Genomic DNA, 26,304 nt, shown 5'->3' with positions numbered 1-26,304 from the left:
TTCTGACACTCCCCGGAAGTACAGCTGTCGGTGGTGGGTGATCTCCGCCTGCAGTAACCTCTTTCTCCCGTCTATGGGTGATCCCAGTCCTTAAGGTGGCTGCCCCACTTCATGCTCGCACCACCTGCCTTGGCTGGCACGGTTGTTTCCAGGCCGTCCACAGACTCGAGGCCTCATTCGAAATCCTGCTTCAGCCTGTCCTCACAACAGCAGTGCTGACTTAATACCCTGTTCTGCGTTTTGTCTTTTAATATCATCCCTTCAAATCTGCATGATAGATAGAGTTAACATTCACCTTTTCTATGGCTTTCTGGAAAATGTGGCATCATCCTTCATGAAACACTAAGTCAGGAGGCAGGAAACAGAGAGAGCTTTTCTGTCCTGCTCAACCCTGTTCTGACTCCGTGGCCAGCTCCCTGGGAGGCCTTGCTTCGAGCTGTTTTCCTGTCTCTGTCAGCACAGTGGAGCAGAGGGACAGCTTTGCACTGGGACCTTGCTACCCAGCCAGCTTCCCAGGTCCCGCTTGCCAAGGCTCAACTGCTCCTCACTTGCATAGCCACAGCATGTCAATCCTACCTTGACTTAGTGCTTCCTCGTTCTGCCTCCACTTACACATCTGTTTACACATATCCATCCAACAACATCTACGGGGCATCTGTTGTGTACTGAGGGTCTGCACACCCATCTCCCCCACTGGAAAAGGGCAAACACCCGTCTTCTTCTTCTTTCTCTTGTCTCTCCCCACTGCTCTCCAGCAGAGGATGGCACAGGAGTGTTCCATGTGCTCGTGGCGCTGACTGATCAGAATCTTGTGCAGGACTCAAGGGAACGTGGGTCAGGCTATTTGGGAGCCTCACCACCCCACCCCTCAGCCCCTGGACACACAGATTATCAGTCCTGGTGACCTCACGTCATAAGGAGCATGGCGACCTGAGGCAGACTCCTGCCCTGTGATGGTCAGGGCTCCCACCCTGGCTTGACACAGGTCCCTCGGCCCCACCCCTTCACTGGATTCTACATTCTTGTTCTCAGGCAGACAAATCCGACAAATATTTAGACAGAGTGGATATAAAAAGTGCTTTCAGCAGCTACCACTTCCTTTCCAGAATTGTTTAGTGAAAAAGAAAATATATATGAATAGTTCCCCTCACACTGAACTCAACAGGCGCCGGGCTTGGGCCTCTCGATGACAAAGCTGACGGCCTCCCCTTTACCAGACTCCACCCTGGAGCTGTAAAACCTAGGCTGCCGGAGAGGGGACACACTTGTTGATGGGGTGGGAGCCTCTGGGGTGGGGGAGCCGGAGAATTGAGGCTAAGTGTCACTTAGCCTGGAGACACTGAGGAAAGGGCACGCTGTATGGAGAGCTCAAGGGCGGACACTGAACCGGTGTCTCGTGAATAAAAGTTGGCCTCACCCAGCTATGGAAATAAGCACGGGCCCATCTTCTCCGGGCCTGAAGGCATCCAAGGGGCCCCAACGGAGAGCGAGAGGTCCAAGTGTAGCCTTCGTTGCCTCTTCTTCTGCTGTCTTTCTGATTGTTTTCAGGGGTCGGCTCCATTGGCATTTGGGAAGTGGGGGTCAATGGGTGGAGCGATCGACTGGATCGGCAAGGGGAATCTCTAGGAGCCAGATCTGAATCTAAAAGCTCCTGTGTGACCCCATTTGGGGGGTCACAGTAAGGTCTTTAGAGACTCTCAACACCGAGAAGACTACGTCTTTCCGCCCATGTAACTCCAAACACTGTAAAGCCAACCTTCAACTACAAAAAAATTGGGAGGAAGTTCAACCAAGTTTTGCTTTTTCCCATGAAGGTTACTGTGACTTTTAAAAACACACAAAAATCAAATTCTTTCCAAAGTGTTTTCTATCCAGTTGGTGCCCCTCCTCTTTCGGTGCCACCAACAACGCTGTCTGCCCACCGGGCACCGGGCACTGACCCTGCACTCGCCCCCTCCAGTTGGGCGACAGCCTACACTGGCTGCTCATCCCGGGTGTCTCCAGGTCCACCTGGAACCTCTCTTTCCCCGTCAACCTGCTTGGGCTGCATGAAACTGTAGCCCTTCCTCCTGTCTCCACCCCCTGGGCTCCGGGTATGAGCACACTGACATCCCTCAGTTCCCTTACACCGTGCCCACGGCAGACACGGGTGGCCGCGGCCCCCTCTCTAGGAGGCCGGCTCCCACGCCGCCACGCCCACACGCACCTGTCTTGAAGATCTCGTAGCGCAGGGAGAAGCCCGCCCCCTGCCGGGCGTAGTCGGAGGTGAACTTGATGTAGAGCACGGAGCCCGAGGAGATGATGGTGGGGGGGGCGATGTTCCCACAGTGCTTTCCCAGGAGGTCTGCGGACTCACTGTCCCCATCACGAATCTCGATGAAGTCATACCTAGGTGAGGGGGTCACATATGAGGACAGGTGGCCGTGAGGAGATGAGCAGGCCCGCGGTCTCGCCCGGCTCACGTGCTCTCCACGCATTCACAGACATGCAGGTGCTTCAGACTGATAAACAAAGGCGCCTCGTTTGCTGCATGCACCGGCAAACAGATGTAGGAGGTTGCATTGCTTCACGAAAGCCACAGAGAGAACGCGCCCTCAGTGAAGGGTAGATTATAAGACCTTATCTCTTGCCCATATAAGAGCAGTAGCATCTATCAAATATCTCAAAACAAACATTTTTTTCTTCTTTCGGTAGCACCGTTTTTATTTCCATTATGATCTCTCTGAATCTTGGTCTTTTCCTCTTAGCTCTGTGTCACTGCAAGTTACCTAACCCCTGTGAGCATCAATTTCTTCATCTGTAAGTTGAGGATAAAAATAGCCACCTCAAAGGGTTGGGATGGAGATGGAATGAAAAAAATAAATGCCTGGTGCTGGGGCCCGAGCCAGGCACACTGGGGGTGTTTCAGAGATACTCATTTATTCTCCTGCCCCTCCCAAGTTCCCATTTTCACCTGGGCCGTGCCCTCTTCTCTTGTCTTTAATTGTTAATGACAAAGACTCCCCCCCCACCTCCCTCCCCAAGATGACTCGGCAATGTTCCCATCAGCAGTGTCTAGTCAACAACATGTTTTTAAAAGGAGTCAGCATCAGATTAGATAAGGCAATAAAATCTTCCTCCAAAAGCAGGGGGCTCCCTGGGGACCCAGCGTCTGTGAGCCCACAGACATTTGCCTGAGCTAGAGGCGGAGCTCTCCCCACACCGAGGCCCGGGCTCATTTCAGAGCCAAACGGCCCGGGGTGGGGAAGACCCCTCAAAGACGTCCTCGGGCCCGGGCTCATTTCAGAGCCAAACGGCCCGGGGTGGGGAAGACCCCTCAAAGACGTCCTCGGGCCCGGGCTCATTTCAGAGCCAAACGGCCCGGGGTGGGGAAGACCCCTCAAAAACGTCCTCGGCTCGGCTCATGGCTGGTGCACACTCACTGGGGTGTTTTATCCGTGCAGATGCACGTGTCAGCGTTGGGATGTGCCCTGGCATCTTCTCTGGGCACCTCTGGGCTCCCAGCGAACACTGATTTCACAGCTGCTCAGGGGGGACACTTCTTCCTCAGCAGCTCCCTGCAAGTTGCTGGTCAGTGTACCAGTTATCTACCAAAACCCATCCTTCTCTCTCTCCCTCCCTGTTTGTTTATTTTGCATCAACCAGTTAAGACAACTTGTAAGAAATCTCTTTTGGATAGAGGGAGGGGCTGGAGACACCACACTCCCTGGGATGTGCCCACAGGCTCCTGCCACACACACAGGGTCTGCGGGAGCTGGCTGCCTGCAGAAGTGGCTTGTCTGAGCCAAGCCAGAGGGGCCTGAGGCCCCACTGCAGCCCTCAGGAGCGGTATTTCAGATGGCTCAGCCCCTTCTAAATAAACAGGCCTGCGAAGGAAGTATGAGAAGGGGTGGATCAGCACGAGTTCATTCTTAGACCCCACAGGGCGGGAATCCCACAGTCGAAAGGATGGCGGGAGCTGGTGAGACTCTGGAGAAGATGGGATGGCCGGGCTCTCCCCCAGGGGCTCTGGGGAGATGGCCTCAGAGCGAGGAAGGCAGTGCGGAATCTGTTTAGGTCTGTGACGTCCCTGTGGGAGGCGGTGCTGACTTTGACAACACGCTTCCTCGCTTCGAAAACAAGAGTGAAAAGACACTTAGTTTGTTCTCAGAGGAAATTCCCCAGACCTTCTGGAAAACCCCTCTTGCTATTTCCACACTGAGGAGTCACTGCCAGACAGTCATGCTCAGCTGAGTGACGGTGATGTCCGACCCGTGTGCACACGGTTGAGAAAGAAGCACCGTCATCTGTATTCATTAGGCAGATGCTTCCTAGCAGCGAACGCACGGCCCCGGGGGGGTCCCCAGTCCTGGACACGGACAGAGCAGGGTTGGCATCCCAGCTCAGCCCTGATAGCTGGGAGCCCTCAGGCCAGTTACTCAAGCTTTCTGGGCCTCAGAAATGGGGAAAATAAGAGTAAAATAGGGATATTAGAACCTTTCTCCTAGGGATGTTGTGAAATTTAAATGACCAACATCATCTTTACAAAGTGTCAGTACACAGCCTGGCAGTTAGTGTGTCTTAACAAATGTGAGCTGTGATTTGCTGTAATCTCGCACCCATTTCAGAGATGAAGAGGCCAGGCCTCAGAGCGGAGCAACTTCCTGAGAGCGAGCGGGCGAGTGGAGGTGCAGTGTAGCGGGAACGCGCATCTGCGCACAATGGGGGGCATCTTGGCAAAATGGTGACAAAAGTTCCTATGTACATACCCTTTAATCCCGAATTCCCATTGCTAGGAATTTTCCTCAGAAAATAATCAGACAATTGTGCAAAGACGTACACACATCTTTGTGTGTGTATATATAAAAAAGTATAGGGGCCAGCCTGGTGGCATAGTGGTTAAGTTCATGTGCCCTGCTTTGGCAGCCTGGGGTTTGTGGGCCTGGATCCTGGGCGTGGACCTACACACCGCTCCTCAAGCCATGCTGTGGCGGCGTCCCACATACAAAATAGAGGAAGACTGGCACAGATGTTAGCTCAGGGCCAATCTTCCTCAAGCAAAAAGAGGAAGGTTGGCACAGATGTTAGCTCAGGGACAATCTTCATCACTAAAAAAATAAAAAAAGTATATGAAAAGTGAAAAGATGCTTTGTTTATAAACAGCATCCTGTCTAAATGTCCAACAACAGAGGGTGATTAAATCAATTTTGGTATGTTTATAAAATGGAACACTCTGCTGTTATAGTAAATAGTACCATAGGCCTAGATTTTTTATTTTTATGGAAAAATGTCCATGATATAGTTTTAGGTAGAAAAAAAGATTTTTCTAAAAAGTATATTTTAAAATATATATGTATACATATATATATATATATATTTCCTTACGTATACATACAGAAAAAAAATCTGAAAGACTACATTCGAAAAAAATTAAGAGTGGTGAGATATATGGGTGGTGAGATAATTAGTAATTTTTACTTTCTTCTTTGTTCTCTTTTATTATCTGAATTGTTTACGACGAGCCTGAATTTCTTTAATAAGCCGCAGTATATAAAATAAAGCTGCTTCCATTAAGAATTTTTTTCAAAGTAGAAAAGCTAAGAAAAATAACCCAGCTTTCAGAATTTAGCAGATGAAAAAGTGAACATGCTCATCATCACCATCACCGTGCATCTCACGGGATGGAGGGGAGGACTGGAGGAGACACAGCTCGTCGGAGTGCCTAGATCAGAGCTGGGACGTGGCCCATGCTCCACCACCGGAGAGCTCCCGTCTGAGTCACCCATTTGTCTCGGAAGGACAGGAGACGCCCTGGCACCCACCGGCTGGTCCGTCAGCCGTGAGAGGGCTCTATCTGGGGGCCCCATCCCCCCGGGGGCTCATCTGAGAGATTAGAGAACCAGCGATGCAGGCAGGGCTCCCCCACCAATGCCACAGCCGTAAACTTGCCTCACTTTACTCAACGGATACACAGCCGAGGCCTCTTTGAGAATGCGACCAGCAACAAATACAACCCTACACACCTACATACACATATTGTGGAGGGATGCATTTTTGAAAAAGGTTCATATAAATCAATCGTATTATAAATTTCCTTTTTGAGCTTGTTATTTAAGGACCCCTCTGGTGACTCCTTTTGTGAAGCAAATAATCAGCCCTTACTTGAACTTCTTAGAAAAACTGGTCTTTCCTACCAGGTTTGCTTGAGGAGAAAGCCGCCCAGAGCTGCAATTTGGTGGCTAAGCTCTTCTCTCCCTCCAGTGTCCCAGCTCTGCCCTTCGGACGAGCCCCCGTTAAACACCAGGTCTTCTGGCTGGGCTCTTTGTATAAAGGGCACACTCTGAGTGACATGCTGACTTCATGGAGAATGTCTCATTTACCTCCTGCGTGACTGACTCATTTGGGGAAATTTTTTATTATTAGGGATTTGCTGCAGCTGGAGTAAATCTCCTTAGAATTTCAGTGTTGTCAGGTTCATTTGTGAGAGCTCGCAGAGGCTTAGGAAGTTTGTGGCCTTGGAATAATATGGCTTTGCATCCAGCATCTAACCGCCCGCATTTGTCCGGTAGAGGAATCTGGGGACAGACTCAGCACCTGCCCTACGGCAGTCCAGCAGGCGCCCTGAGAAGCTGTTCCCCCAGGACACGGTACTCGTTTTCCGGAAAGAAACACAAACAGCTAACAGTCCTATTAACTACTGTGTTTGCATTTCACCATTCAAAATCTCCCTAAAATGAAAAAATTCCTTCCAAGGCTTTGCCACTGCCTTCCATGATTGTATTTATTTCTTTACTTTCCTAAGCCGAGCAGCCCTCTCCACTCCAGTTCTTCTCCCTAAAACGGTTCTCCGGAGCCTCTTCACTTTCTCCTCACCAAGGCCGACACCTGTGTGTCGAGCATCTGTCTGGAGAACGCTGTCTTACTTTCTGTCTCGACTTCAAAGTCTTAATTCCTCTCCCCAAAACCCCATGTGGGAGGTGGGAATCTTGATGGTGGAATTAATTTTGAGAGTCCACGGGAGAGAGAGAGAGAGGGAAAAGCAACAGTCTCACCTCGTCCTCTCATGGCCAGGCGAACATGCAAAGAGGCTTTCCACTTTCCATAACTCAGTCCTCGCCCGCCGCCTCCCAGCAGGCCACCGGAGGCTGTGCTAGAAGATTGCTTCCAGGCCCTTCTCGGGGGCAGGATAATGCAGTCCCCCTGGAGTCTACTCTGTGATGCCACCAGAGCCGCCTGTGAGGGGGTTCCACAGCAGAGGTGGAGGACCTGGGTGCTCTGAGGAAGGACACTGTGCCCCTTCTATGGGATTTAGGTCTACACATCAGAGCACCTGTGCCCACCCGAGTCCCGAAGCCATGACCTTTGCCAGCCAGGCACTGCTTCTCTTCATGCTGCTTTGTACATGGCAGGCTCTTTCCAGACCCCGGGCCTTAGCACGGCTATTCCCTCTGCCTGCAGTATCTTTGTTAGCTTTTTCTGTGGCTGGTACCTGCTCATTCTTCTAAGTGCAAATGTCACCTCCTCAGAGAAGCCTGCCCTGACTACCCTATTTCAGATGGTGTGCGCTGACCTCTCCCTCACCACCCTCTATTGCTTTCACAGCTATTATTGTAACCTGTAAAGCTCTCGTTAATATGCTCTTTATTTGTTTAGAATCTGTGTCCTGCACTAGACAGTAAGCACCCTGAGGGCAAGGACCTAGCTCTCACTGCTGAATTTAAGACACTTTCTCGGTGCCCGGCACACGGGCAGGCCCCCTGACTTTTTGTGTTGAGTGAATAAGTGAGCAAGGAACTTGAGGTCGGCGGACACGGTAAGAAGCATGAGGTCTGTGACACCTTCCGAGGGGGTTGATGGGTTTGGTCCGTTCTCTACTCTGCCTTTGTGCCCAACACATTCACTGAGATATTCTGGTTGTATCTGGAAACCAGGACATTGCCTTGTGACTTGAAAACACGAAATATAACATTTTGAGTGGAAGAAACGTCTCAAATCATGCTGACAGCATTTTCACTATTAGCGGCAAACAAATCAACTATAATTAAAATGCTGTCAAAGTGATTCGAGATTTTTCTCACACTTTCAAAGTTCCATATTTCATGAGTAGATTATCCAGGCCAGAAAATTTATCACCTCCTGGAGTGCCTTTCTTCCAGGAAGCTCAAAGACATCGGCAAACACTGTCTTATTAATCCTTACATTAAAACTGCAGGAAAAATAGGAGGAAAAAGCAACACCGTCACATACAACTTCCCCACGAAGAAGCGCCCGAGACACGAAGAGACTGCAGGGCATCTGCAGACGCCAGAGTCTCTGGTCAGCTCAGGCCCACAGCCAGGTCGCCTGCTTCTCGGGCTCAGGAGCGACTCCAGCCTTCGTGGCGAAATCGCTCGTCATCAGGTGGGGTTTTTTAAGAAGCAAATTCCATTTCCTTGAACTTCTCCCTCTCATTGGTACCACTCACTGAAGAAGAAGCTGGTATGTCAATGGGAAGACCTCCCACTTACTGAGCATTTCCTATGGGCTGCACCCAGTTCATTTAATCCTCACGTAACACATGCCAGGCCCCGTTACGATGACCATCCATTTACAGAGGAAGAAACCGAGGCTTAGCCAGGTTAGGTGGCCCACCCACAGTCACATGACGAGGTCAGGTCAGAGGCAGGCTTTGGCTCCGGGCAGTCTCGGTGTGGGGCACACAGCCCTCACCTCCGTCCTTTGGCTCATTGTCGAATGAAGGTCCCGGAGCAGTGGGAACAGCAGGTTGCCGCAGCACAACAGCAGAAGGTGCCAGGTGTAAAGAGACCACTCGGTGTCAGTCAGAGACTGGATGGAATCTTGCTCCTTTTACTTAGCTGTTTTGTTTAAACAAAGCCTATAGGACTTGCCAAAATTAATGGACAAATCACCAGTAGAAGCAGCGAGCAGATCTGGAATTCATGGTTTCAAGGCTCACCCAGTGGAGATCCAGCCTGGTAAGTGTTCAGATGGGATAACCTATTAATTTTTGTAAATGAAGTATTTTTATAAGCACATACACATCCATATGTGAACATATGGCCCATCGAGTGAGAAAACAGTATCCTGAGTATTTATAAGCTCTTAAGGAGTCACCTCGAGCACATATTCTTAAGCGCATGGATTGCAATAGGGTCCACGGTTGAGTTTCCCCTATCATCAGATGCAGAAATTCTGTGTGTTTGTGTGTATGCACATTTTCCTGGGGAGGGGTCTGTGACCAAAAAAAATCTTAAATGACTGTCACACAGACATGGATCTATCCCTAAGGGCCTGTGCACCCTGGGAAGTGCAGGGCATGGGACACTGTTGACAGACACGCCCAGGTTCCTGCCCTCACTGGTGGGGTGACTGCAGGCAAGGCGTCCGTCCTGAGTCTCAGTGTCTTCATCTATAATATAGTCCCCTCCTTGTGGGATTGTTGGAGAGATTGCAAAGGTCCCTGAGGCCCAGCACAGCGCTGGTGCCTTAGAAAGCGCCCGGGGGGCACTGGCTGTTTTTACTATTACCCGTGTTCTACAGAACACGATGGTAGACGTGGGGGAGAGGAGAGTTACAGACACACGGCACTCTGGAAACCAAACACGCGAAGAAGAAACGAAAAGTCATAAAGTTAGAGACAGTCTCAATGCCCCCGACCTCAGTGCCGTGGAGGGTGGCTTCTGAAAATCCTCCTCCTGCATAAGCCCACCAGCAGCACTGCAGTCACCTGAGTTTCTGAGATTTCATTTCTATCTCTCCTCATTTCATTTCTGAGCCCGGGCTCTGGAACCAGCCTGCCTGGCTGAGTTCAAAACCCCCCGCCACGGAGCTGGGTCCTGAACAGCTGGGTGCTCCACCCCTCGGGCGGGTGCGTTAAGGAATGCCAGCAGCTCAGGACGGTGCCCAGCAGACGACGGGTGCTCAACAGGCCAATGTTGTTATCGCTGCGCTGCTGCTGCTGCTATTTGTTGTCTCACTCCCTCTCAGTTCTCTGACACCAAGGACGCAGACAGCGCCAGGCTCTACCTGTGTTCAGTGTTTGTGTCGGGGCCGGGTGCCTTTTTAATAGCGGCTGTTGGCAGTTTCGTTTCTTCCTTCATTTCTTCCCACCACAGGTCTCTGACACTTGGAGCTTATTCGAAACCCCTCACAGCCAGGGTCACGAGGCTGGCTCTTCAGAAGGGAGGAAATCTGACGGCCCAGCAAAGGAAGTATGCAAAGAGAATAACCCAAAACAAACTGAAGGAGTTATTCCAAAAAACCTTGAAGGCAAGAAAATGGAAACTACAAATAACATCTATTTATAATTGCTGGCTGTTTTTCCGCAGGAGCCCCGGGACGATGGAGAGGGCCCCGAGGATCCCATTGTTCCTGACGGAGCAGCTGCCAAGAACGGGCACCGTGAGGAAGGAGGAGGCTGCAGGAGGGCGTCTGATAAGTCCCCCTGTAGGTGGGCTCTCAGAGGCGGAGGGCACGCAGCAGAGCGGCCACCCCCTCCCAGACCCTCTGCGAGCACCGCCTCCCCACTGACCTGGCCCCCCAGAAGGCACCTTCCTGAGGCCCTGGGGCCACAGACCTGCTCCGCCCCCAGCCCCGCCAGCTCTGGTCGCCGGCCTGGTGGGACGTGTTTGCTTAAGTAAGGCACGCTTTTCTAGGCAACGCTGCCAGCGATGTGGTTGAAGGCTCTGGGGCAGGCTGTTTTCATGGAGACTGGTGTGTCTTTCTTCTGTCTGCTCCACCGGCTGTAAAATCCTCACCCTCCGCAGTCAGCTTAAAGGGCCCTTGCTAGCACTCTGTAATGATACCAGGGTGGACAGGCGGTGAAATGTCCACTCACCAGTAGCTGGTGCTTGGACATGAACGTGAACTCCAGCAGGGCCAGAGACTTGCTGGACTGACCTCGGTTGGCCTGGGTCAACCAAGCTCATGTGTCTCAGTTGGCTGCACTTCATAAGTGGGTGCAGGGATCAGCCTCTGTGCCTCTCGGGGCTGACTGGAAGGGGTGGGAAGTGACTTGGACCCACGGAGTACAGCACCCAGGCCTGGCAGTGGCCCTGCGCGTGGCCAAGTGAGCGGTTCCCTCTGGGACAGGCGCTCAGTAACCCTGGGTTCCAGAGGGTCTGATTGTGAGAGCAGGTCAGAACCTCCCCATCTGCTGGAACGGAGGAGCCCATGGGACGCAGGTGTGCTGGGCACAGGGGTAAGTCACGGCGTTGGAGAAGTCCTTTATGGTTTTCCAGGGAGTAAGGCTCCCAGTTGTTTTTCTCTCCCCCTTGGCTGGCATCCAGACTCCATAACAAAACTTGAAAATGCAAAACTTCTGAAAAACGTGCCACGCAGAAGCCCAAGCAGGGGAAGGCTGGGAGGGCGGCAGGTGTGATGACCCGGTCCCTGGATTTCATTTGCTCTGAGCTTCTCCTAGCTCCAGGGCCAACTTGTGTACTGTGCAGAAAGCAGCACCGCGTGGAAATGATGGGCCTGCACGGTGTCCAGGCAGGAAGGCGGCTGCCACGCCAGGGGGAGGCTGAATGCAGCGCTCAGTGGCCGGTCAGCTGGAACCGCGTCCGCCTCTCAGACAGCCACTTGGTAACTGCACGTTCTTCGAGGACCGGTTCTGAAGGCCCGGTGGCCGCTGGGGCACAAGCAGCCAGTCCACCTGCGCATGTGAGAGCACTGCCCTCTCCCACCACAGAAGGGCCCCTGCTCTGAGACCTGGCGGGGGTTTGTGAATGTTCCGGAGTGTTGGGTGCTCTGGGCTGGAGGCTCAAGAAGAGCAGGAAGCAGTATGTCTAGGACGGACATCGGCCTCTACAAGAAAGGGAAGGAGGCTGCAGGAAGTCTCCCAGCAGGGTAAGCGGTGTGAGTCAGGCCCTGACGACGTTTATCTGCCCAGGCCGTGGCAGGCTGTGCGCTGGTGCAGGGAGCTGTGGCAGGCTGGCCACCGCGCCCTCACGGCGGGGGAGGAGCACCAGCGCAGGGATGAGCTGTGGGGGCCACACAGGACGAGGCCTGGTGCGCGGTGGGGCAGTGGAGACCCCCCAGAAGAGGAGTCAGGACCCCAACACTTAACCCAGCGGCCTGCCCTGAGGCATCGACTCAACCCTGGATGCCTAGACCTCAGTTTCCCAGCAGATAAGACCGAAAAAATACTACTACTTTCTTACCCTCCCACCACTCTCAAAGGGGTGACGCAGAGATAAATCACTCTGAACTTGGAGATGAAAGGTGCTCTCTAATCCCGAGGTCTCATCAACTGTAATTGTCAGGGTAATTATTCTAATGATAATAATGATGATAATGGGAGAAGGGGGGTGGGGCGGGGGACGGAAACCTCCTACCTGGAGACAAAGAAAAACTCTCCCTTTAAAACCAGCATCAGGGTTCCTTCTGCTCCCAGCTCTCACCTGCCTCTTTCAAACTGCCAATCCCGGGCTGAAATGTTCTGTACTCCTTTCCTCCCCAGTGAAACAACTATTGGTTGCACTGTCTTCCCTCTCGCCCAGTGGCTGGTGTGTCCACCTTCGCCCTGACAGCTCAGCCATGGACGGTTCACATGTCTGGCTCACCCTGCAGGCCTCTGGTCCAGCTGCACTGAGACGAAAGGCAGGCGGGTCCTCTCCACGTGAGGAATCAATTACTTCCGCTGACACTCTATCACTGGCCCTCACGTCTTCCGCGTCCAGATGGAGAATGAGGTGGCGGGGGGGATGGCAGGGGATTTGAAGAGGATGGTGAGGGGAGTGGAGGGGACCGGGCAGTAGGAGGCGGGTGACAGGGAGGCAGACGGATGACTGAAAGAGAGTCAGGCCTCCAGCTTGTATATAAAGACACAGAAAGGCCTCTCTCTCCTTGACCGCCCTGCCAGCATCCTGAGGTGACCACATGGCAGGAAGAGGCAAAGAAAAGTAACGAAAGAGAAAAAAAGAAGAGACTTGTCAAGGATATCTACGGAAATCAGAGGGGCCCCAAATACCTGGGCGTTGGGACAGCAGAGACAGTGCTAGGCACATGGACGCAGGCATCTGAGGCCAGCCTTGGGCCTTCCATTACTCTGTGTGCTCGCTCTGGGCCTCGGTATCCCCATCTGTTAAATGGGAACACCAGCAGGACCAGCCCCAGAGGGTTGTCATGGGGGTAAAACAGGGAAAGTTCCCCGTGCAGGAGCATCTGAGGCCAGTGGAGAGCTCAATAAAGGTTTGCTGTCACTGTCTGAGTGACAGTCCCTCCACACCACCTACAAACACACAATCGAGCCCTAATGGGGCAGAGCAGAAAAACATATACAGACTGCCAAGATGCTTGTCTACACAGCTTGGAAAACAGCATAAAAAGTCATGTGGATCCTCCTTTATCATGTGGAGTTCTTTGCTGCCCTCCCAAACCTAAGCCCAAGCCACACTTTTTTTTTCCGTCTTCTTTTTCTTTTTTTAATTTTATTTTGACCCAGCTAACATTTTTCAGGGATTTTCCTTCTAGGGAAAAAATTTTTGATTATGTAAATGACACGCAACCCTCTACTCCGCAATCAGCTGCGACGAGTGGTGAGCACTAGGTCTCCTAATGAAGGACGATTACAGAAGCTCGTTTCTAGAAGGAAAGACAGGGCAGCTAATATATATATTTTTTTCTGGGATGATTTATCCAGGCAGAAGTAGAAGAATGGAATTAAATTATCTGTTGAGTTTCTCTTAATTCAAAGGTTTCAATTCCCCATCACTAAAAAGGACAAAACGAAGAGAATATATTTTTTTCTGTAAGACTCATGACTACAGGAAAACACACGAATCCCTTTGCAGAAAAATCCAGTTTCTTCACTTGGTCTACTTCCTTCTCCTCTGTTTCTTCCTCTGTTTCCTGCTGTTCTTCCTCCCTCCACATCCGGAGCCCCCACTGAATTTCTTAAGACAGACTCTCACCCGGTGTAATTAGATGGGAGAATTACATGGAGTTACATGGGGCGAGATGCTGGCCCTAAGGGACCTCTGGGTTTCAGAGAAGGTGCCAGGGTTGAGAGGCAGAAGACGCAGGATTGTGTAGGAGAAAATCTCTAGTGATTTCTCAATCAGAAGACAAAATGCATTGTTAAGAAGGACGTCCACAGTGAAGCTTGCATTTGGAGAGATGCGATTGCAACATCGAATATGTAAAAACAAACTGCCCAAAATAACCGTTGTTCCAATGGCTCTTTATCCCTGGGAGGAGGAGGGGAACAGTCTGCGGTGTTTTTCCCCCGCTTCCTCAGCGAGCGAAGTCGCTGGGTGGGGTCCTTGGTCGAGGCTGGTGAGCATGGGGTCGGCTGCCAGCGGAGCTCGAGTCGGCAGGACCGTTCCCAGTTTTGCACCACGTACCTGGAGGGGATCTGTTTCTGTCATTAGCAAGGTTGTTGCAATACAGAAAAGAATTGCTGCTCATTGGCTCCTTGGGGGAATCAGAATAGTCCCGTGGTTGGGCAGGCAGTAAATCGGTAATCACGTCATGAGTAATCAACCTGGGGGTCTCTCTGGAGAGCAGGACACTCTCCTGAACGACAGAGAACTCACACTCTGTTCCAGACCTCCAGTCGGGCAGTGTGGCCTCCTGCCCTCTGTTCACAGGAAAGAGATGTGTGTTCAGAGAGTCCCGTGCGGGGGTTAACTGACGGGCGGAGCTTAATCCAGAGTCACCTGGACTTTCCTAGGCCAGACCCCATTTTCAGGCATTAAACTGGGGGTCCCTGGACACAGGACTTGAACTGTAGAGACCCCGGCCAGGGAGGGTGGGGCAGCAGAGTCCCCATAGCCTCAGTCTTTCCCGCTTCCCGACCACAGCCCCTCTCTGAGATGGTGGGAGTCACCTGGCCTGGAAATAAAATTAAATAGCGTTACTCAGGCACCTCTTCCCCGAGAGGAGGGTTTGTCTGGCAAGACACAAGAATGGCCCTTCAATTACTGTGGTTCCTGATGGCATCAAATTGTCTCCCCTTCCTGTCTTTGATGTGATGCTCTCTGCCTGGACCTCCAGCCACATACACTCCCCGTTTGCCTGGCTAACTTCTTCAGGGTCAGTGCAGGTGTTGCCTCCTCCAGGGAGCCTTCCCTGATCTCCCCAGCCTTGGCTGGATCCCAGTGCTGTGGGCTCACATAACATGCCTGTATCATGCCCCTGGTGAGAATGCATGGTATTGGGGGAGGCAACAGAACATAACCAGAACGAACACAGGTTGCAAAGTAGAGTATTCTGGCTTCACATCCCTTCCTTGCCACTTCCAAGAGTGGGACCTGGGGTCAGTTGCTTAACTTCTTTGAGCCCAAGTTTCCTCATCTGTAAATGGGAAGAGTAACAACGACTTCACAGGTTTTTGTTGCAAGGATCAATGAGATGACGTGTGTAGAGCACTTAGCAAAGTGCTGGGCTCATAGGTGATGCTCCAGATGTGGTAGCTTTATCATCAAGAAGCATATTTTTTACTTGCTTCCTCCTCCCAAACTCTAAGCTCCCCAAGGGCAAAGAGTACAATTCACGCATCACTGCGTTTGCGAAGCCATCATCATGCCGGCACACAGTCGCTGTTTAATAACTATGAACGCATGAATGGTCTATTGCCATTCTGTTGGGGAAAGACCAGGTCACAGAGCACTTGGTGACTTCCATAAGCATGTGTCTTATCTTCCTGCTGCCATTATGTCACATTACAAGACGGACGAGTAGAGAAGACAGCTGTCCGCCTTCCAACGCAGGCTCACGCCAGGCTGACCACAGTCCTAGCCTCTCCCGTGGAAGAATATCACGGAAACGGTCGCCTACACACAGCTGCTTGGTGCTCTCCACGACTAGGTGCCGTACGGGCACAGAAATGAAAGACGTGGTCCGTGCCCTTAGAGAATCTACGTGCTCAGGAACAAAATGACCACACGTGAACTGAAGGCGAGCAAGCAAACCGAGGCATGATGCATGCTCTGGGAGTTCAGAGTTGGGCCCATGTGAGCCTGGAGTGATCAAGGACACGAGGGCACGAGGAGGGAGCACCTGGGCACTGTGGAAGGAGGGAGGAGGGTCTGGGCGTGGGGCATGCACAGGGTCTCCTGCAGATCTAAGACTGTTTGGGTTGTTTGACTGGAACAACCACTGGCTGGGTGGGGAGGGGCCAGATGACTGAGGTCTGGTCTGTTGGCTCTGGTTACTGTACTCAGTTTATCAACCCAGGAAACTGCTACCTTTCCAAGAATTCATCCCCTGCTTTAGGAGAGAGAGACGGATCTTCTAAGGTTTAGAGGGGTCCCTGGCCCTAAATAAATACAACTGCACCTTGTTTATCCAGGCCAAATACCCCAAACCTCAAATATCCAGAACATGGGGGGTGTGTTTCAGAAGAGAAGATCGTGGGCAGTTCAGTTAATACCAAGGAGGACTCCATGCGCGGGTGCTCTTGCACTCTGTCCCCAGCATTGTGCCTGGTCCCTGCTCTGCCTGAGCCTGGTAACGGAGGCAGCCCAGACACGCTGGCCCTGGGACAGCACTGGCTTGGGGCAAAGCTCAGACCCCAGAACCAGAACTTCCCAATGGACAGCAAGACCTGAAGCAAAATCCACATGCATGATGAAAGTAAAAACAAGTCAGAAGAGGAAGGTTTCAGGAGGCAGGCATACTCGAAACAGAAAGAGACAGCAAGACTATTGACAGAAGAAGCCCAACTTGCCCAGGGCAAGGTACAAAGATGCTCACACAGCTGGTAACTCACCGTGCATCTACGAAAACAAGATACAGCAATCTTGCAAAGTACTGATTATTATCAGTTTTGAGGAAACCGAGACCTGGGAAGTTTACCAGGTCAACAACTCAAATCTAAATCTATCTGATCCCAAAACGACATGACCCAGCTTCTGTCACAGAAAGTGAAGCGCAGAACCAGGAGCCTGAATCATCAAGAAACAGTTGGCTCTTTAGTATTGGTTTTGTTTGAGAAGACAGGGAAGTGTGGCACATGCTTTAGAATGTTCTTCATTAGAAATCCCTTTAAAAAGGGACTTTTGGAACTTTAAAGGGGTGTGTTTTAGCGTCTGGAAATTTCACCTAGGTGGAGTGCTGTTCTTCCATGCTGCGTGGGAAATGAGACACTGTGCTGACTGTGCACAAAATATTGTTAGTATAGACTTCTGGGTGGGCTTTTTGGCCTAAGAAATGTTCTTTCAACTCTTTCTAGTGGTTTTTGCACTTTGCAAAGCATGTTTTTCAAGATACCATCTGGAAATGACCAAGTCTTAAAAGGCCCCAGACTCTTGATTTTGGTTTCATTTGAGCCTCCAGGATGGGGTTTCAGGACCCATGAATAAGTTGTGTATCTTATGCAGGTGGGTGTTTGTAAAAAATACACGTATTTTAGATTTCAGAAATGGAAGAGATATTCAACTCTGTGTGTGCGTGTGTTTCTAAAACCCTAACGTTCAGCCCGTTGGCTGATGACTCAAGTGAAAGAAAGCAGGATTCTCTCCCCCGCCCAGGGAATGAAGTGGCTTCTCCCTGTTACTCAGATGGGCCTGAGTCCTGCCCTTTGTCCCTCAGCCACCAACCTGGCAGGGCCACAGGGGCCTCTGGTTTCTGTCCACAGCTGGTGAACAGCCCAGAGCAGCCCGTGGGTGGTGGGGTGTGGATTCCTGCAAGTGGCTGGAGGGAGGAGCCAGGAGCTCACCACGACAGCCTTGGGCTGCACTGACTCAAGCCCCGCCGAGACCCGTGAGTGAAAGTTTCCAAGCCGACAGCAAGCTTCAATGGAACAAAATTAACCGGTGACCGTTAGGGAGAAGGTGCCTGTCTGGCGTTTACTCAGCAACCTCCTTGGCCTTTGGGATGTGGATTTCAAGGGCCTGAGAGCCAAGGGCTCAGGGCCGCTGGCCAGGTAATCCTCTCACATCAGAGCCCATCCCGGCCCTGGGGCCGTCCTTACAGTTAATCCTGCACAGGGGAAGAGGGGGACACGAGGGCGGGCACGCTGACCCCTCACAGGGGGGCTGGCTTTTTTCTGACTCTGCTGCTCATTTCCCTTTTTGCTGGGGTTGCTGCGTCGTCGTCTTGTCAGAAGGGCAGTTAGGCAGTTTCTGTGGTAGGTATCCACCCTACGGGCCTAGAGAGCCAAATCCCGCACGAAATGAACCCCGAGAGGAAAGGAGAAAGGAGTCTCATGTCCTTTGATGGTAAGTGCTCTCCAAACCCCCGAGCTCCCTTGGAAGCAGAATGAGAGAGGGAAAGGGGAGGAAGAGATAGAACTTCCAGGACTTCAATTAGATTAATTGTTCTTCTCACAAGCAAGCGAAACAAGGCAGGGGCAGGGGGCCCATTTGTTCTGAATGCAAATGGCCAGGGAAGAGTGTTAAAAATACCTCGCAGAGCAGGACACTGTGAGGCCGGATGTGTCTTTCTAAACAGGAAAATTAATAAGATTGAGAGAGAAACAGGGAGTGGAGGGGACTGGGGGAGGGAGAGAGAATTAGGGACGAGGTTAAGTAGTGGAGGCTTGACCCCAACAGAGACGTTCTGACAATCTGGCACTGGGGGAAAGAGACCCCAGAAAGATTTTTTTCTGACCTTCCTGACCTGTTCATTTGAAGCCAGAAGCATGGAATGGGGGAGGGGTAGGAAGACAGGAGCTACTCAGGAAGGATGATACGCCCGAAGAGAACCTGAAAGTCCAGCTCTGGCCAGAGGCAACCCCTTCGTCCCTTCCTGCTGCCAGAGACCCGGCAGCCTTAGTTCTCCCATCGCTGGGCTGAGCCCTGTGAGCAGAAGGTGGCCCGCAGCCCCAACCAGGCAGGAGCAAGTTTTCCTGGCCTTTCCAACTTCCTGACACGTTTTAAGCCATGCTCAACAGCTCCCCAAGTTTTCTTCCCAAAGCCATGCCTTCTGCCTTTGCCACTATGAATATACATAAGACGACCTCTTAGCCATTTCCCTGGGAGATTTGCTGCCATAAGCAACACAGAATTTGGCCCTCAGTCGAGAGAGGCGCTTAGTCAAATTTCTCTGAGCTCAGACCCAAGCCCTCTGTACATTATTCTTTAGTTTGCGCCAACCTTCTGCAGCCAGCCAGAGGCACCAGGAGCAAAAACACCTTATAAAGAAGCTCTTCTAACAGAATTTCTTGGTCAAGCCCACTGGCAGGGAATCAGCAGCCTTGAGATGCTGTGCAAATGTATCCAGGCCGTGCATTTAACTCAGACAAAGAGGAACTGATTAGTTACCCTTTGTCATCCATTGAGTCAAGAGTGGATCTGGGATTAGAAACCCCATCTCATGACTCCTCATCACATGAGGGGTCCATCTGGGAAACCCTTCAGTTTTCAACAAAGATTACCTCTTCTTAAAGAAAACTATTAGGTAGGTGCAAAGTAGTCCTGGGGGATAACAATGACATCGGCTGACTGCACCTCACAGGCCAGCACTGGTGAAAGAGGGGCCTCGTCTCCTCCACGAGGAAGCGCCGGCCCGGACCTAGGCCTGCTCCCTTGCACCTTTCCTGCCAGCTGGCCACTGCATTAATTGTTCAGTGCTCGTAATGCCTTGGTCACAAGGAATGCTCAGACTATTTATTAATCATAAGGGGGCACTGGACCCCCGTCAGAGCAGCGGCACATTGCGGGTTCTCGTTTGGAGCAGGACATGATCGTTGGCATATTCCTTCCTGCAGAAAACTCTCACTTTTCTTTCCATGAGGGGACTTGAAGATGGAGCCCACTAGACAGTACATCCGTTGTACCCAGGACAGTACACGGACATTAGGACGCTGCCTGCTCTCTCCCCTTAACTTACAGGGACCTTGGTGTTAACATGGCATTTCTAAAGCACTCACAGATGTCTACACGTCCACTTGGTGTCTCCTAAGCCACACATTTATTTCCAAGGTGGCAGGACCGATGTTGTAAGACCGGCTGGGTCACCTCCGGTGACCTACCTAACTTCTCTGGGTGTCGGTTTTCTTATCTGCAAAATGGAGGTCATAATAGCCCCAACTTCCCAGGGCTGTTATGAGAATTGAATGGATTGATACATATAAAGCAATGGGGAGAGTATTTGTTAAATAAATCTATAACACCCGCTTTGGGATGCTAACCTATGCAGCACAGAAACCAAGAATCAGTGTGAATCTTAGACCCACCAGTGTAGACTCAGATTTTGAACTCTCTTTCTGTAAGGAAACCACCTGCTGCTTCATAAAAGAACAGCCTGGTCCTCCACGGCTGGATGCAGAGGAAGCCTCCACTTGGGGATCTGGCTACTATTTTATTAAGGAAGCTGGTGGGGTTCCCACATGTGGAAATGGTAGATCTCCAAGGGGAAGGAAAGTGCCAAGAGCTGGCACTTTGCAGTCCCCCTGCTGCCCTACGTGGGATTCTCCTCCACCGCCAGCTCTTGAAGATAGGGTGCTACTCTTTACACTCTTCACTCAAGAAGGCTCTTTCCTCCTCGCCATGGGATCAACCAGGGCTTTATCTGAAGGAGAACGCCATCTTGAGGTTTCCCTCTGGGCCAGGATCCACCAGTGGGTAGCAGGTCCCGGAGTGAGGGGTGCTGCCATCAGGGGGCAGACATGGGAGGAGGGGAGGGGAAGTGCAGGAGTGTGCTGCTTGGGGGGTCACGGGGCACAGTGTGGTGCTTACTTGCAGTCATGCTTCTCAATTTCGAAGTGAGGGTTGAAGTTGAGGACAATCTTCTGGTTGGGTTCGGGGGCGTAAACAATCCACTCGCAGTTCTGGTGGGATGGGTAGTCCTGGGGGTAACCTGGGGAGGTGATGTAGCCAGCATCTTTGGAATTCAAACGACCTCCACAGGGTGGTTCTGAAAGAGAAGGCAAACAACCCAAAGAACTTCAAATATGCTCCAGCCTTTCCCCCACCCCCCCCCTTGTTTCTCTTCCCTACCAGTGGCTGACTGAAGCTGCTGTACAGGCCTTTTATGGCAGTCCAGAAGGCTAACCTACTTACTCATTCAGTGGAAGAGATTATTTCAGCTCATCCTCCCCCCGCAACTCACCCAACTACACGCACACACACACACACTCTCCCCAAATGAAAATATTCCAGAAAACAGTCATAAATATTCCCGATTACATGGCCTGAGATTAAAAAAACAAGAACACTGCAAACTTAACATGCCTGCCTGGCTTTTCCTGTCTCCCCTCCTTGGCCCATCTTCTCCTCGCTCAAGCCTCTCGTCTCTATCTTTATCTCATAAATCCTTCATGTTCTTCGGTGTCTCCCAGCCCAGGCAGCAGAAGTAAAGGCTCCGGGAACTGACGGAGCGGTTTTGTGGTGCCGACCCACGGGCGAGCCTGGTAACAATTAACCTGCGATGTGGAGGAAGCATTTTCAGCTCTGGGCCAGAACAGGCCCTGGAGGGTGATTTCAGCTTATTTTTTTTTTTTTTTAGAGAAAGGAAAAGCAAAACCCCCAAACATTTAATTCCACATGCACCACAAATTTGATTTATTATTTCATTATACACCAAGGGGAAAAATCTGCATCGGAGAATCCACTGGCACTGACCTCAGAGTTTTGACAAAAGTGCTTTGTGCTGAGTGGAGGCCCGTGTTTTTTCCGTGCTTTCTGCCCACTGTCCCTCCCGCCTGGTCCCCACCACCAGAGTGTGCTGCTACCAGCCTATTAAAAGGCGGCCGCAGGGGAGCAGCTGGCCCCCCTCCCAGCAGTGCCTGGTTGGAGGTAAACAGCTTTGCATGGGCCAGGAGGGAAGGGGGGATCTTCAAAGGCAGAGAAGGCGGGTGATGACATTTGAAGAATCTCATATATTGGGGAGTGAAGTTCTGCAATCCCAGGAGGGGTCCTGGGAAATGGGGGGTTTTGCTTAATACCAAAGACGGGAAGGCACAAGAGACCGGGAAACCCTCAGAAGCCTCTTGGAGACCTTCCTGCGATGTGAGCCTCTTTTAGCATCAATCAGGATTTAATATCGCCATCTGCATGGAGCAGCATGGGCCCGTGAATTATGTATCACGGCGCAGCAGCCACCCTACAGGTCAGGGCTCTCTCCCGTGTTCGCTCTTTGAGGGAAAGGGTCATGCATTTTTTAACTCTACAGGTGCACTTGACTGTTCCCCGTGTCTGCTGGCGTTACTGTCCTCAGACCTCTGCTCTAGATTACCAGCCTGACAGGCTCTAAATGCATAAAACATGGGCACGCTGCACAATGGCAGTGGGGACACACAAATCCACACAAGTAGCCTTTTAGGCCCCGCGCCTCCAAGAGCTCAAACTGTGCCGTGTTGACCTGCCCAGAATCTAATGGATTTGGCTTCCATTTCCTACTGGGTGGAAAACAAAAGCAGGCCATTTCCTCTGGCTGGAAGAGACCACATCATCCTCTAACTAACGACCCTGCACCCTCCCCAGGCCGGAAGGACAGTGAGCCCAGCCCTCCCACCCAGACAGAGACGAGGCTAGCAGTGGGGCCGAGGGCCACCTGCCCCTCTGCAGCCAATCCTTGCAGGCTTTCCGGGTAACCACACCACTCACCCACGTTGGGCACCCACTATCTTCCAGGAGGTCAACCTGTAGCCCATTGGCCCTGGCTCTCGCACGTGAAGTAGGGCTGTGAGTGGCCCTCTGAGCAGGTGGGGGTGCGGGACTCAGGTTGCCAGCTGTCTTACCAAGCTGGCGGGAGGGGGCACGTTCTTCTGGGGACAGCTCCTCTGCCAGCTATTCTGCTGAAAACTGCAGCCCTGCCACCAACTCATCCCAAACCACACTTTGGCCTTGGAAGTCATCAGAGGGAAGATGAGCTGGGCTCCTGGTAGTAACCACTATGGTTTCCATGTCACCCGCGCTCTCTCCTCTCTCCTCCACCCCCTCCTTCCCTGCTTCTCTCCAAGCACTCTCGAAAGAAGAACCTTTCCCCTCAATTCCCTGCCCCCCAAGTTCAAGCTTTTTGTAATTAGACCGCACACACATAATCAGCAAAAAGACAAGGAAACTTCCTCCTTGGAAGGTTTCATATCTTGTCCACACCAGAAGTAATCATTTCCCCACTTAAAAAAAATTTAAACTATATATATATCCCATAGCTGACAGTCTGCATTTTCTGCTGTTAAAAACTTAATCAACAAAAAGTAAAAGGAGTAATCCATTTCTTTTTTTCTGTCCTTTCTTTATCTGAAGAAAACAAGGCATTTATTAAGATATTTGAGTACTCGTTAAAACATCTGCCTGGCTGGTGTGTGGTAAACCTTTTCACTATCTGAACATTTATAATCTCACGTTCTTGTTCGCATGACATCACACCCAGAAACACACACTCGCACACAGATCTGGAACATACCTCAGGCGTGTGTACATACTAGAAATTCACACTAGTCCTGTACACACTTTCACACCCTCTCATAAAATATTACACATCATTTGCACGGACATACAGCCACAGAGATAAATACTAGAATTTCCGTCCCTGTTGTTCTTGGAGAGAAGTGAATTCTTGAAATATATCAGTAAAAACTGTAAAGAAAACACACTTAATCCTTCTCCACCTCCTCTTGATAGCTGATCTTTCATTTCCAGGTTTGGGGGCTTTTCATTTCTTAAATACAAACACGCCTCCAGCAGCACCGAGCCAGACTTTCTTCTGAAGAGCTTTCCCACCCACGACTTTGGAGGCCCTCACGGTGCTCCAAAACCAGCGGCATGAATGCCCCCTGCCCCGCTTCAGAGAAGTCCGGCCCTCGGAAGAGGGTTGACCGCGAGGGCAAACCCCTTTAGGCCAATCTCCACACACAGAAGGGAAGTTGACAGTGGTGGAGCCTGAGCCACAGAGCCTGTTTGGTGAGTTGACAAGGGACTTCTTTCTCCAGCGATTACGTGAATACCTTTCACCTGGGGCAAACCCAGGCCTGGAGTGTTCTGAGCAGTTTTCTCCTACATCTGGGAGGGAGGCCTGAGGGAGGGGCCAGGTCAGGCCTGATCAAGACCTCAGAGGCCCAGGGACGAAAGGACTCAAGTGGCACCTCCAGACGTAATTCGAAATAAAAGGAATACCAAGTTCTCAAGTCACAAAGGTCTGATTTTTCCCCCATAATGACTACTTAGATGTTTTTATGACACAGAAAATGTCAGATTATTTCTGATATTTGTATCTTTCTGTCTCTCTTTTTGTTTTTTCTCAGGCGCTCTTGCTTAGCTGGTGGCCCAAGCACGGTCTGATGAGGCCTGTGGGTAACCCGGCCTGGGATCAGGCAGAGGGACTGTACCCACCCACTTCAACTTTGGGGCACTCGACCAGCTTCAGAAGGAACTCGCCCTCCTACAGCACCCAACTTAAGACAATCACTGGGTTAGCTGAACTGAGGAGAAAGTCCTTCCTTCGCAAAAACGGGGCCTTTGGGCCGGCTGGCTGTGGGACGGGGGTCAGGTTGTTGTCGAAGGGGGGCCTGGGATGGCGGGGACCAGACTACTGGGAGGGGGCTGGCGTGAGCAAGCAGGGGATGCAGTATCTGGACTCTTGACCTCGAGATCTTCCTGGGTCAGCGTCTGGAGCTGTAACTCAACGAGGGGTTGAATTAAGGGCCTAGTTTTCAAAACTCTTTTTAGAAGTGTTTGTTCGTTTTTTCCTTGAACAAAACTCTACCCAAGGTGCAGAGCAGATAAAAGTGGAGCTCCTCTTGGGTTGGGGAGGTGAGGTGGCCAGAAGCAGTGTGGAGCCCGGGCCTCACTCCTCTCTCATCTCTGAAGGGCCTTCTTTGTAAGAATATCGGGGCTTCCTGCAACTGGGCTGGAAACCCACTGAACCCAATCTCAGTTCCCTTGTCACTTCAGAATGCCTTGGATGGAGAAGGAGCCTTGGAAGACCCATATTTCTTCTCTATACCTGAGGGCACCTGGCGGAGAAAGGCAGTCGGTCTCATTTCCTCTGGAAATGATCCACTTTATTTACTTATAATTTATCCTTCATCCACAGCATAATCCCATCCTGTTCCTATTTCTGCAGCATTGTTTCATTTCATCATTAGCAAGGCAAAGAAGCAGCCCTTTCTCCTACTGAGAAAGAGAGAAGGCTGTCACCTTGCTGCTTACCCGTAAGAAGCCTAGTGTTCAACTATGGTCTCGCCACTGGCACGCTGCGTGACCTGGGGTTAGTCAGTGAACAACTCTGAGCCTTGTTTTCTCCCCTATAAAGTGAAGGCAGTGACTCTAAAGACCAGTTCCAGTTCTGAAATTCAAAGCCCGTACTAATGAGGTGGGAACAGGTCCTATAACCCAGAGATTGAACCAGAAATTAAAAAGATTCTCCACCTTCCTAGACAACAAGACATTTATCCAAGGTGTTACTCCTGTTTCATCTCCTTGGTAAGCCTGAAACAAAACTCCAAGATTCTTCGGATGAACATGTCTGTCTTGCATTATGGAGAGTTCAAATGTCTCTTTTAACCACATTAGCTCTACTGACGTGAGTTTCTTTTCTGAACCGAGTCTGTGGCTGTGTATTTATAAATATTATGGATACACAGTTCCGTGTGTGAGCATGTCAACAACAGAGATGCATGAAAAGAAAAACCAAAAAGATTGTCTTCAAGTCCCTCACTCACATCATCTCAGTCCTCTCTCAGGGTTGGAACCAAATTTTGCTCCCTAACCCTGGATAAGCTGCTTCTTAAGACTTATTTCTGTGAGCTGAGGCTGAGATTTTGTTTTATTCAAAGCGACTTCAGCCTGTCACAAGACAGTCTCATAAAAATTGCATCTTGGCTTAAGCTGGGGAGAAACGAGCCAATCCATCAGCCCAGGAATGCGGCTGTGTGACCGCTTCCTAAGGCGACTGGGAAGGGGATGCAATCTATTCAATTTATGGGGCCTGGTGGCAGTGAAAGATGCACTCCTGAAGGCACAGCAGATGGAAATCCTTGTGAAATTTGCAGTGATAAAGTTCAAAATCTGAATAAAAGAACCTCTGGGAGGGCAGGACGGAGGGAATCAGACACCCAGCACATGAGCATGGAAAGGAGGAAGTGACGAGGCCGACTCCTTCTCCAGTGAATTCAGCAAGGAGAGAGCTGGAAATGGGGTCTGGAAACAGGGCCTTTGGAAAATCTCTGCCCCTCAATCTGGATTCTAAAAATGAACCTTCATTTAACGGTTAAAATGTAAGTTTGATGCGATTACCTCCCTGACCTCGGATCATGCCACCTGTGGTAACCTTGTTATTTGTCATCTTATATCATAAACAAATGCAGTTCCAATAGGGCAGCCAATATAATATCATTAGTTTATATTTATGTCCGTTCTTTGCAGCCCTCTTTGCAAATGCAATTTTGATGCCATTGATGAGAGATGTGGGATTACAATTCCTGACCATTTC

The 26,304-nt window shown here is 50.9% G+C and overlaps 1 protein-coding gene across 3 annotated transcripts in view; it reads right to left on the bottom strand.

Annotated features, from left to right (window-relative positions):
* NRP2 (neuropilin 2) overlaps positions 1–26,304 on the bottom strand; it is a 111,503-nt gene that overhangs the window by 76,461 nt on the left and 8,738 nt on the right. For all 3 annotated transcript variants that reach the window (XM_087435683.1, XM_004426832.3, XM_004426828.3), the window contains exons 2-3: positions 20,607–20,784; positions 2,207–2,388 (exon numbers count right to left, since the gene is read on the bottom strand). In XM_087435683.1, coding sequence (XP_087291809.1) covers positions 2,207–2,388; positions 20,607–20,784 — 360 coding nt within the window. The remainder of the gene's footprint in view (positions 1–2,206; positions 2,389–20,606; positions 20,785–26,304) is intronic.

Source organism: Ceratotherium simum, chromosome 9 (assembly GCF_057802395.1).
Source record: "Ceratotherium simum simum isolate JZ-2026a chromosome 9, ASM5780239v1, whole genome shotgun sequence".
NCBI classification, from domain to species: domain Eukaryota; kingdom Metazoa; phylum Chordata; class Mammalia; order Perissodactyla; family Rhinocerotidae; genus Ceratotherium; species Ceratotherium simum.
This window is presented reverse-complemented; position numbering and strand designations above follow the sequence as displayed.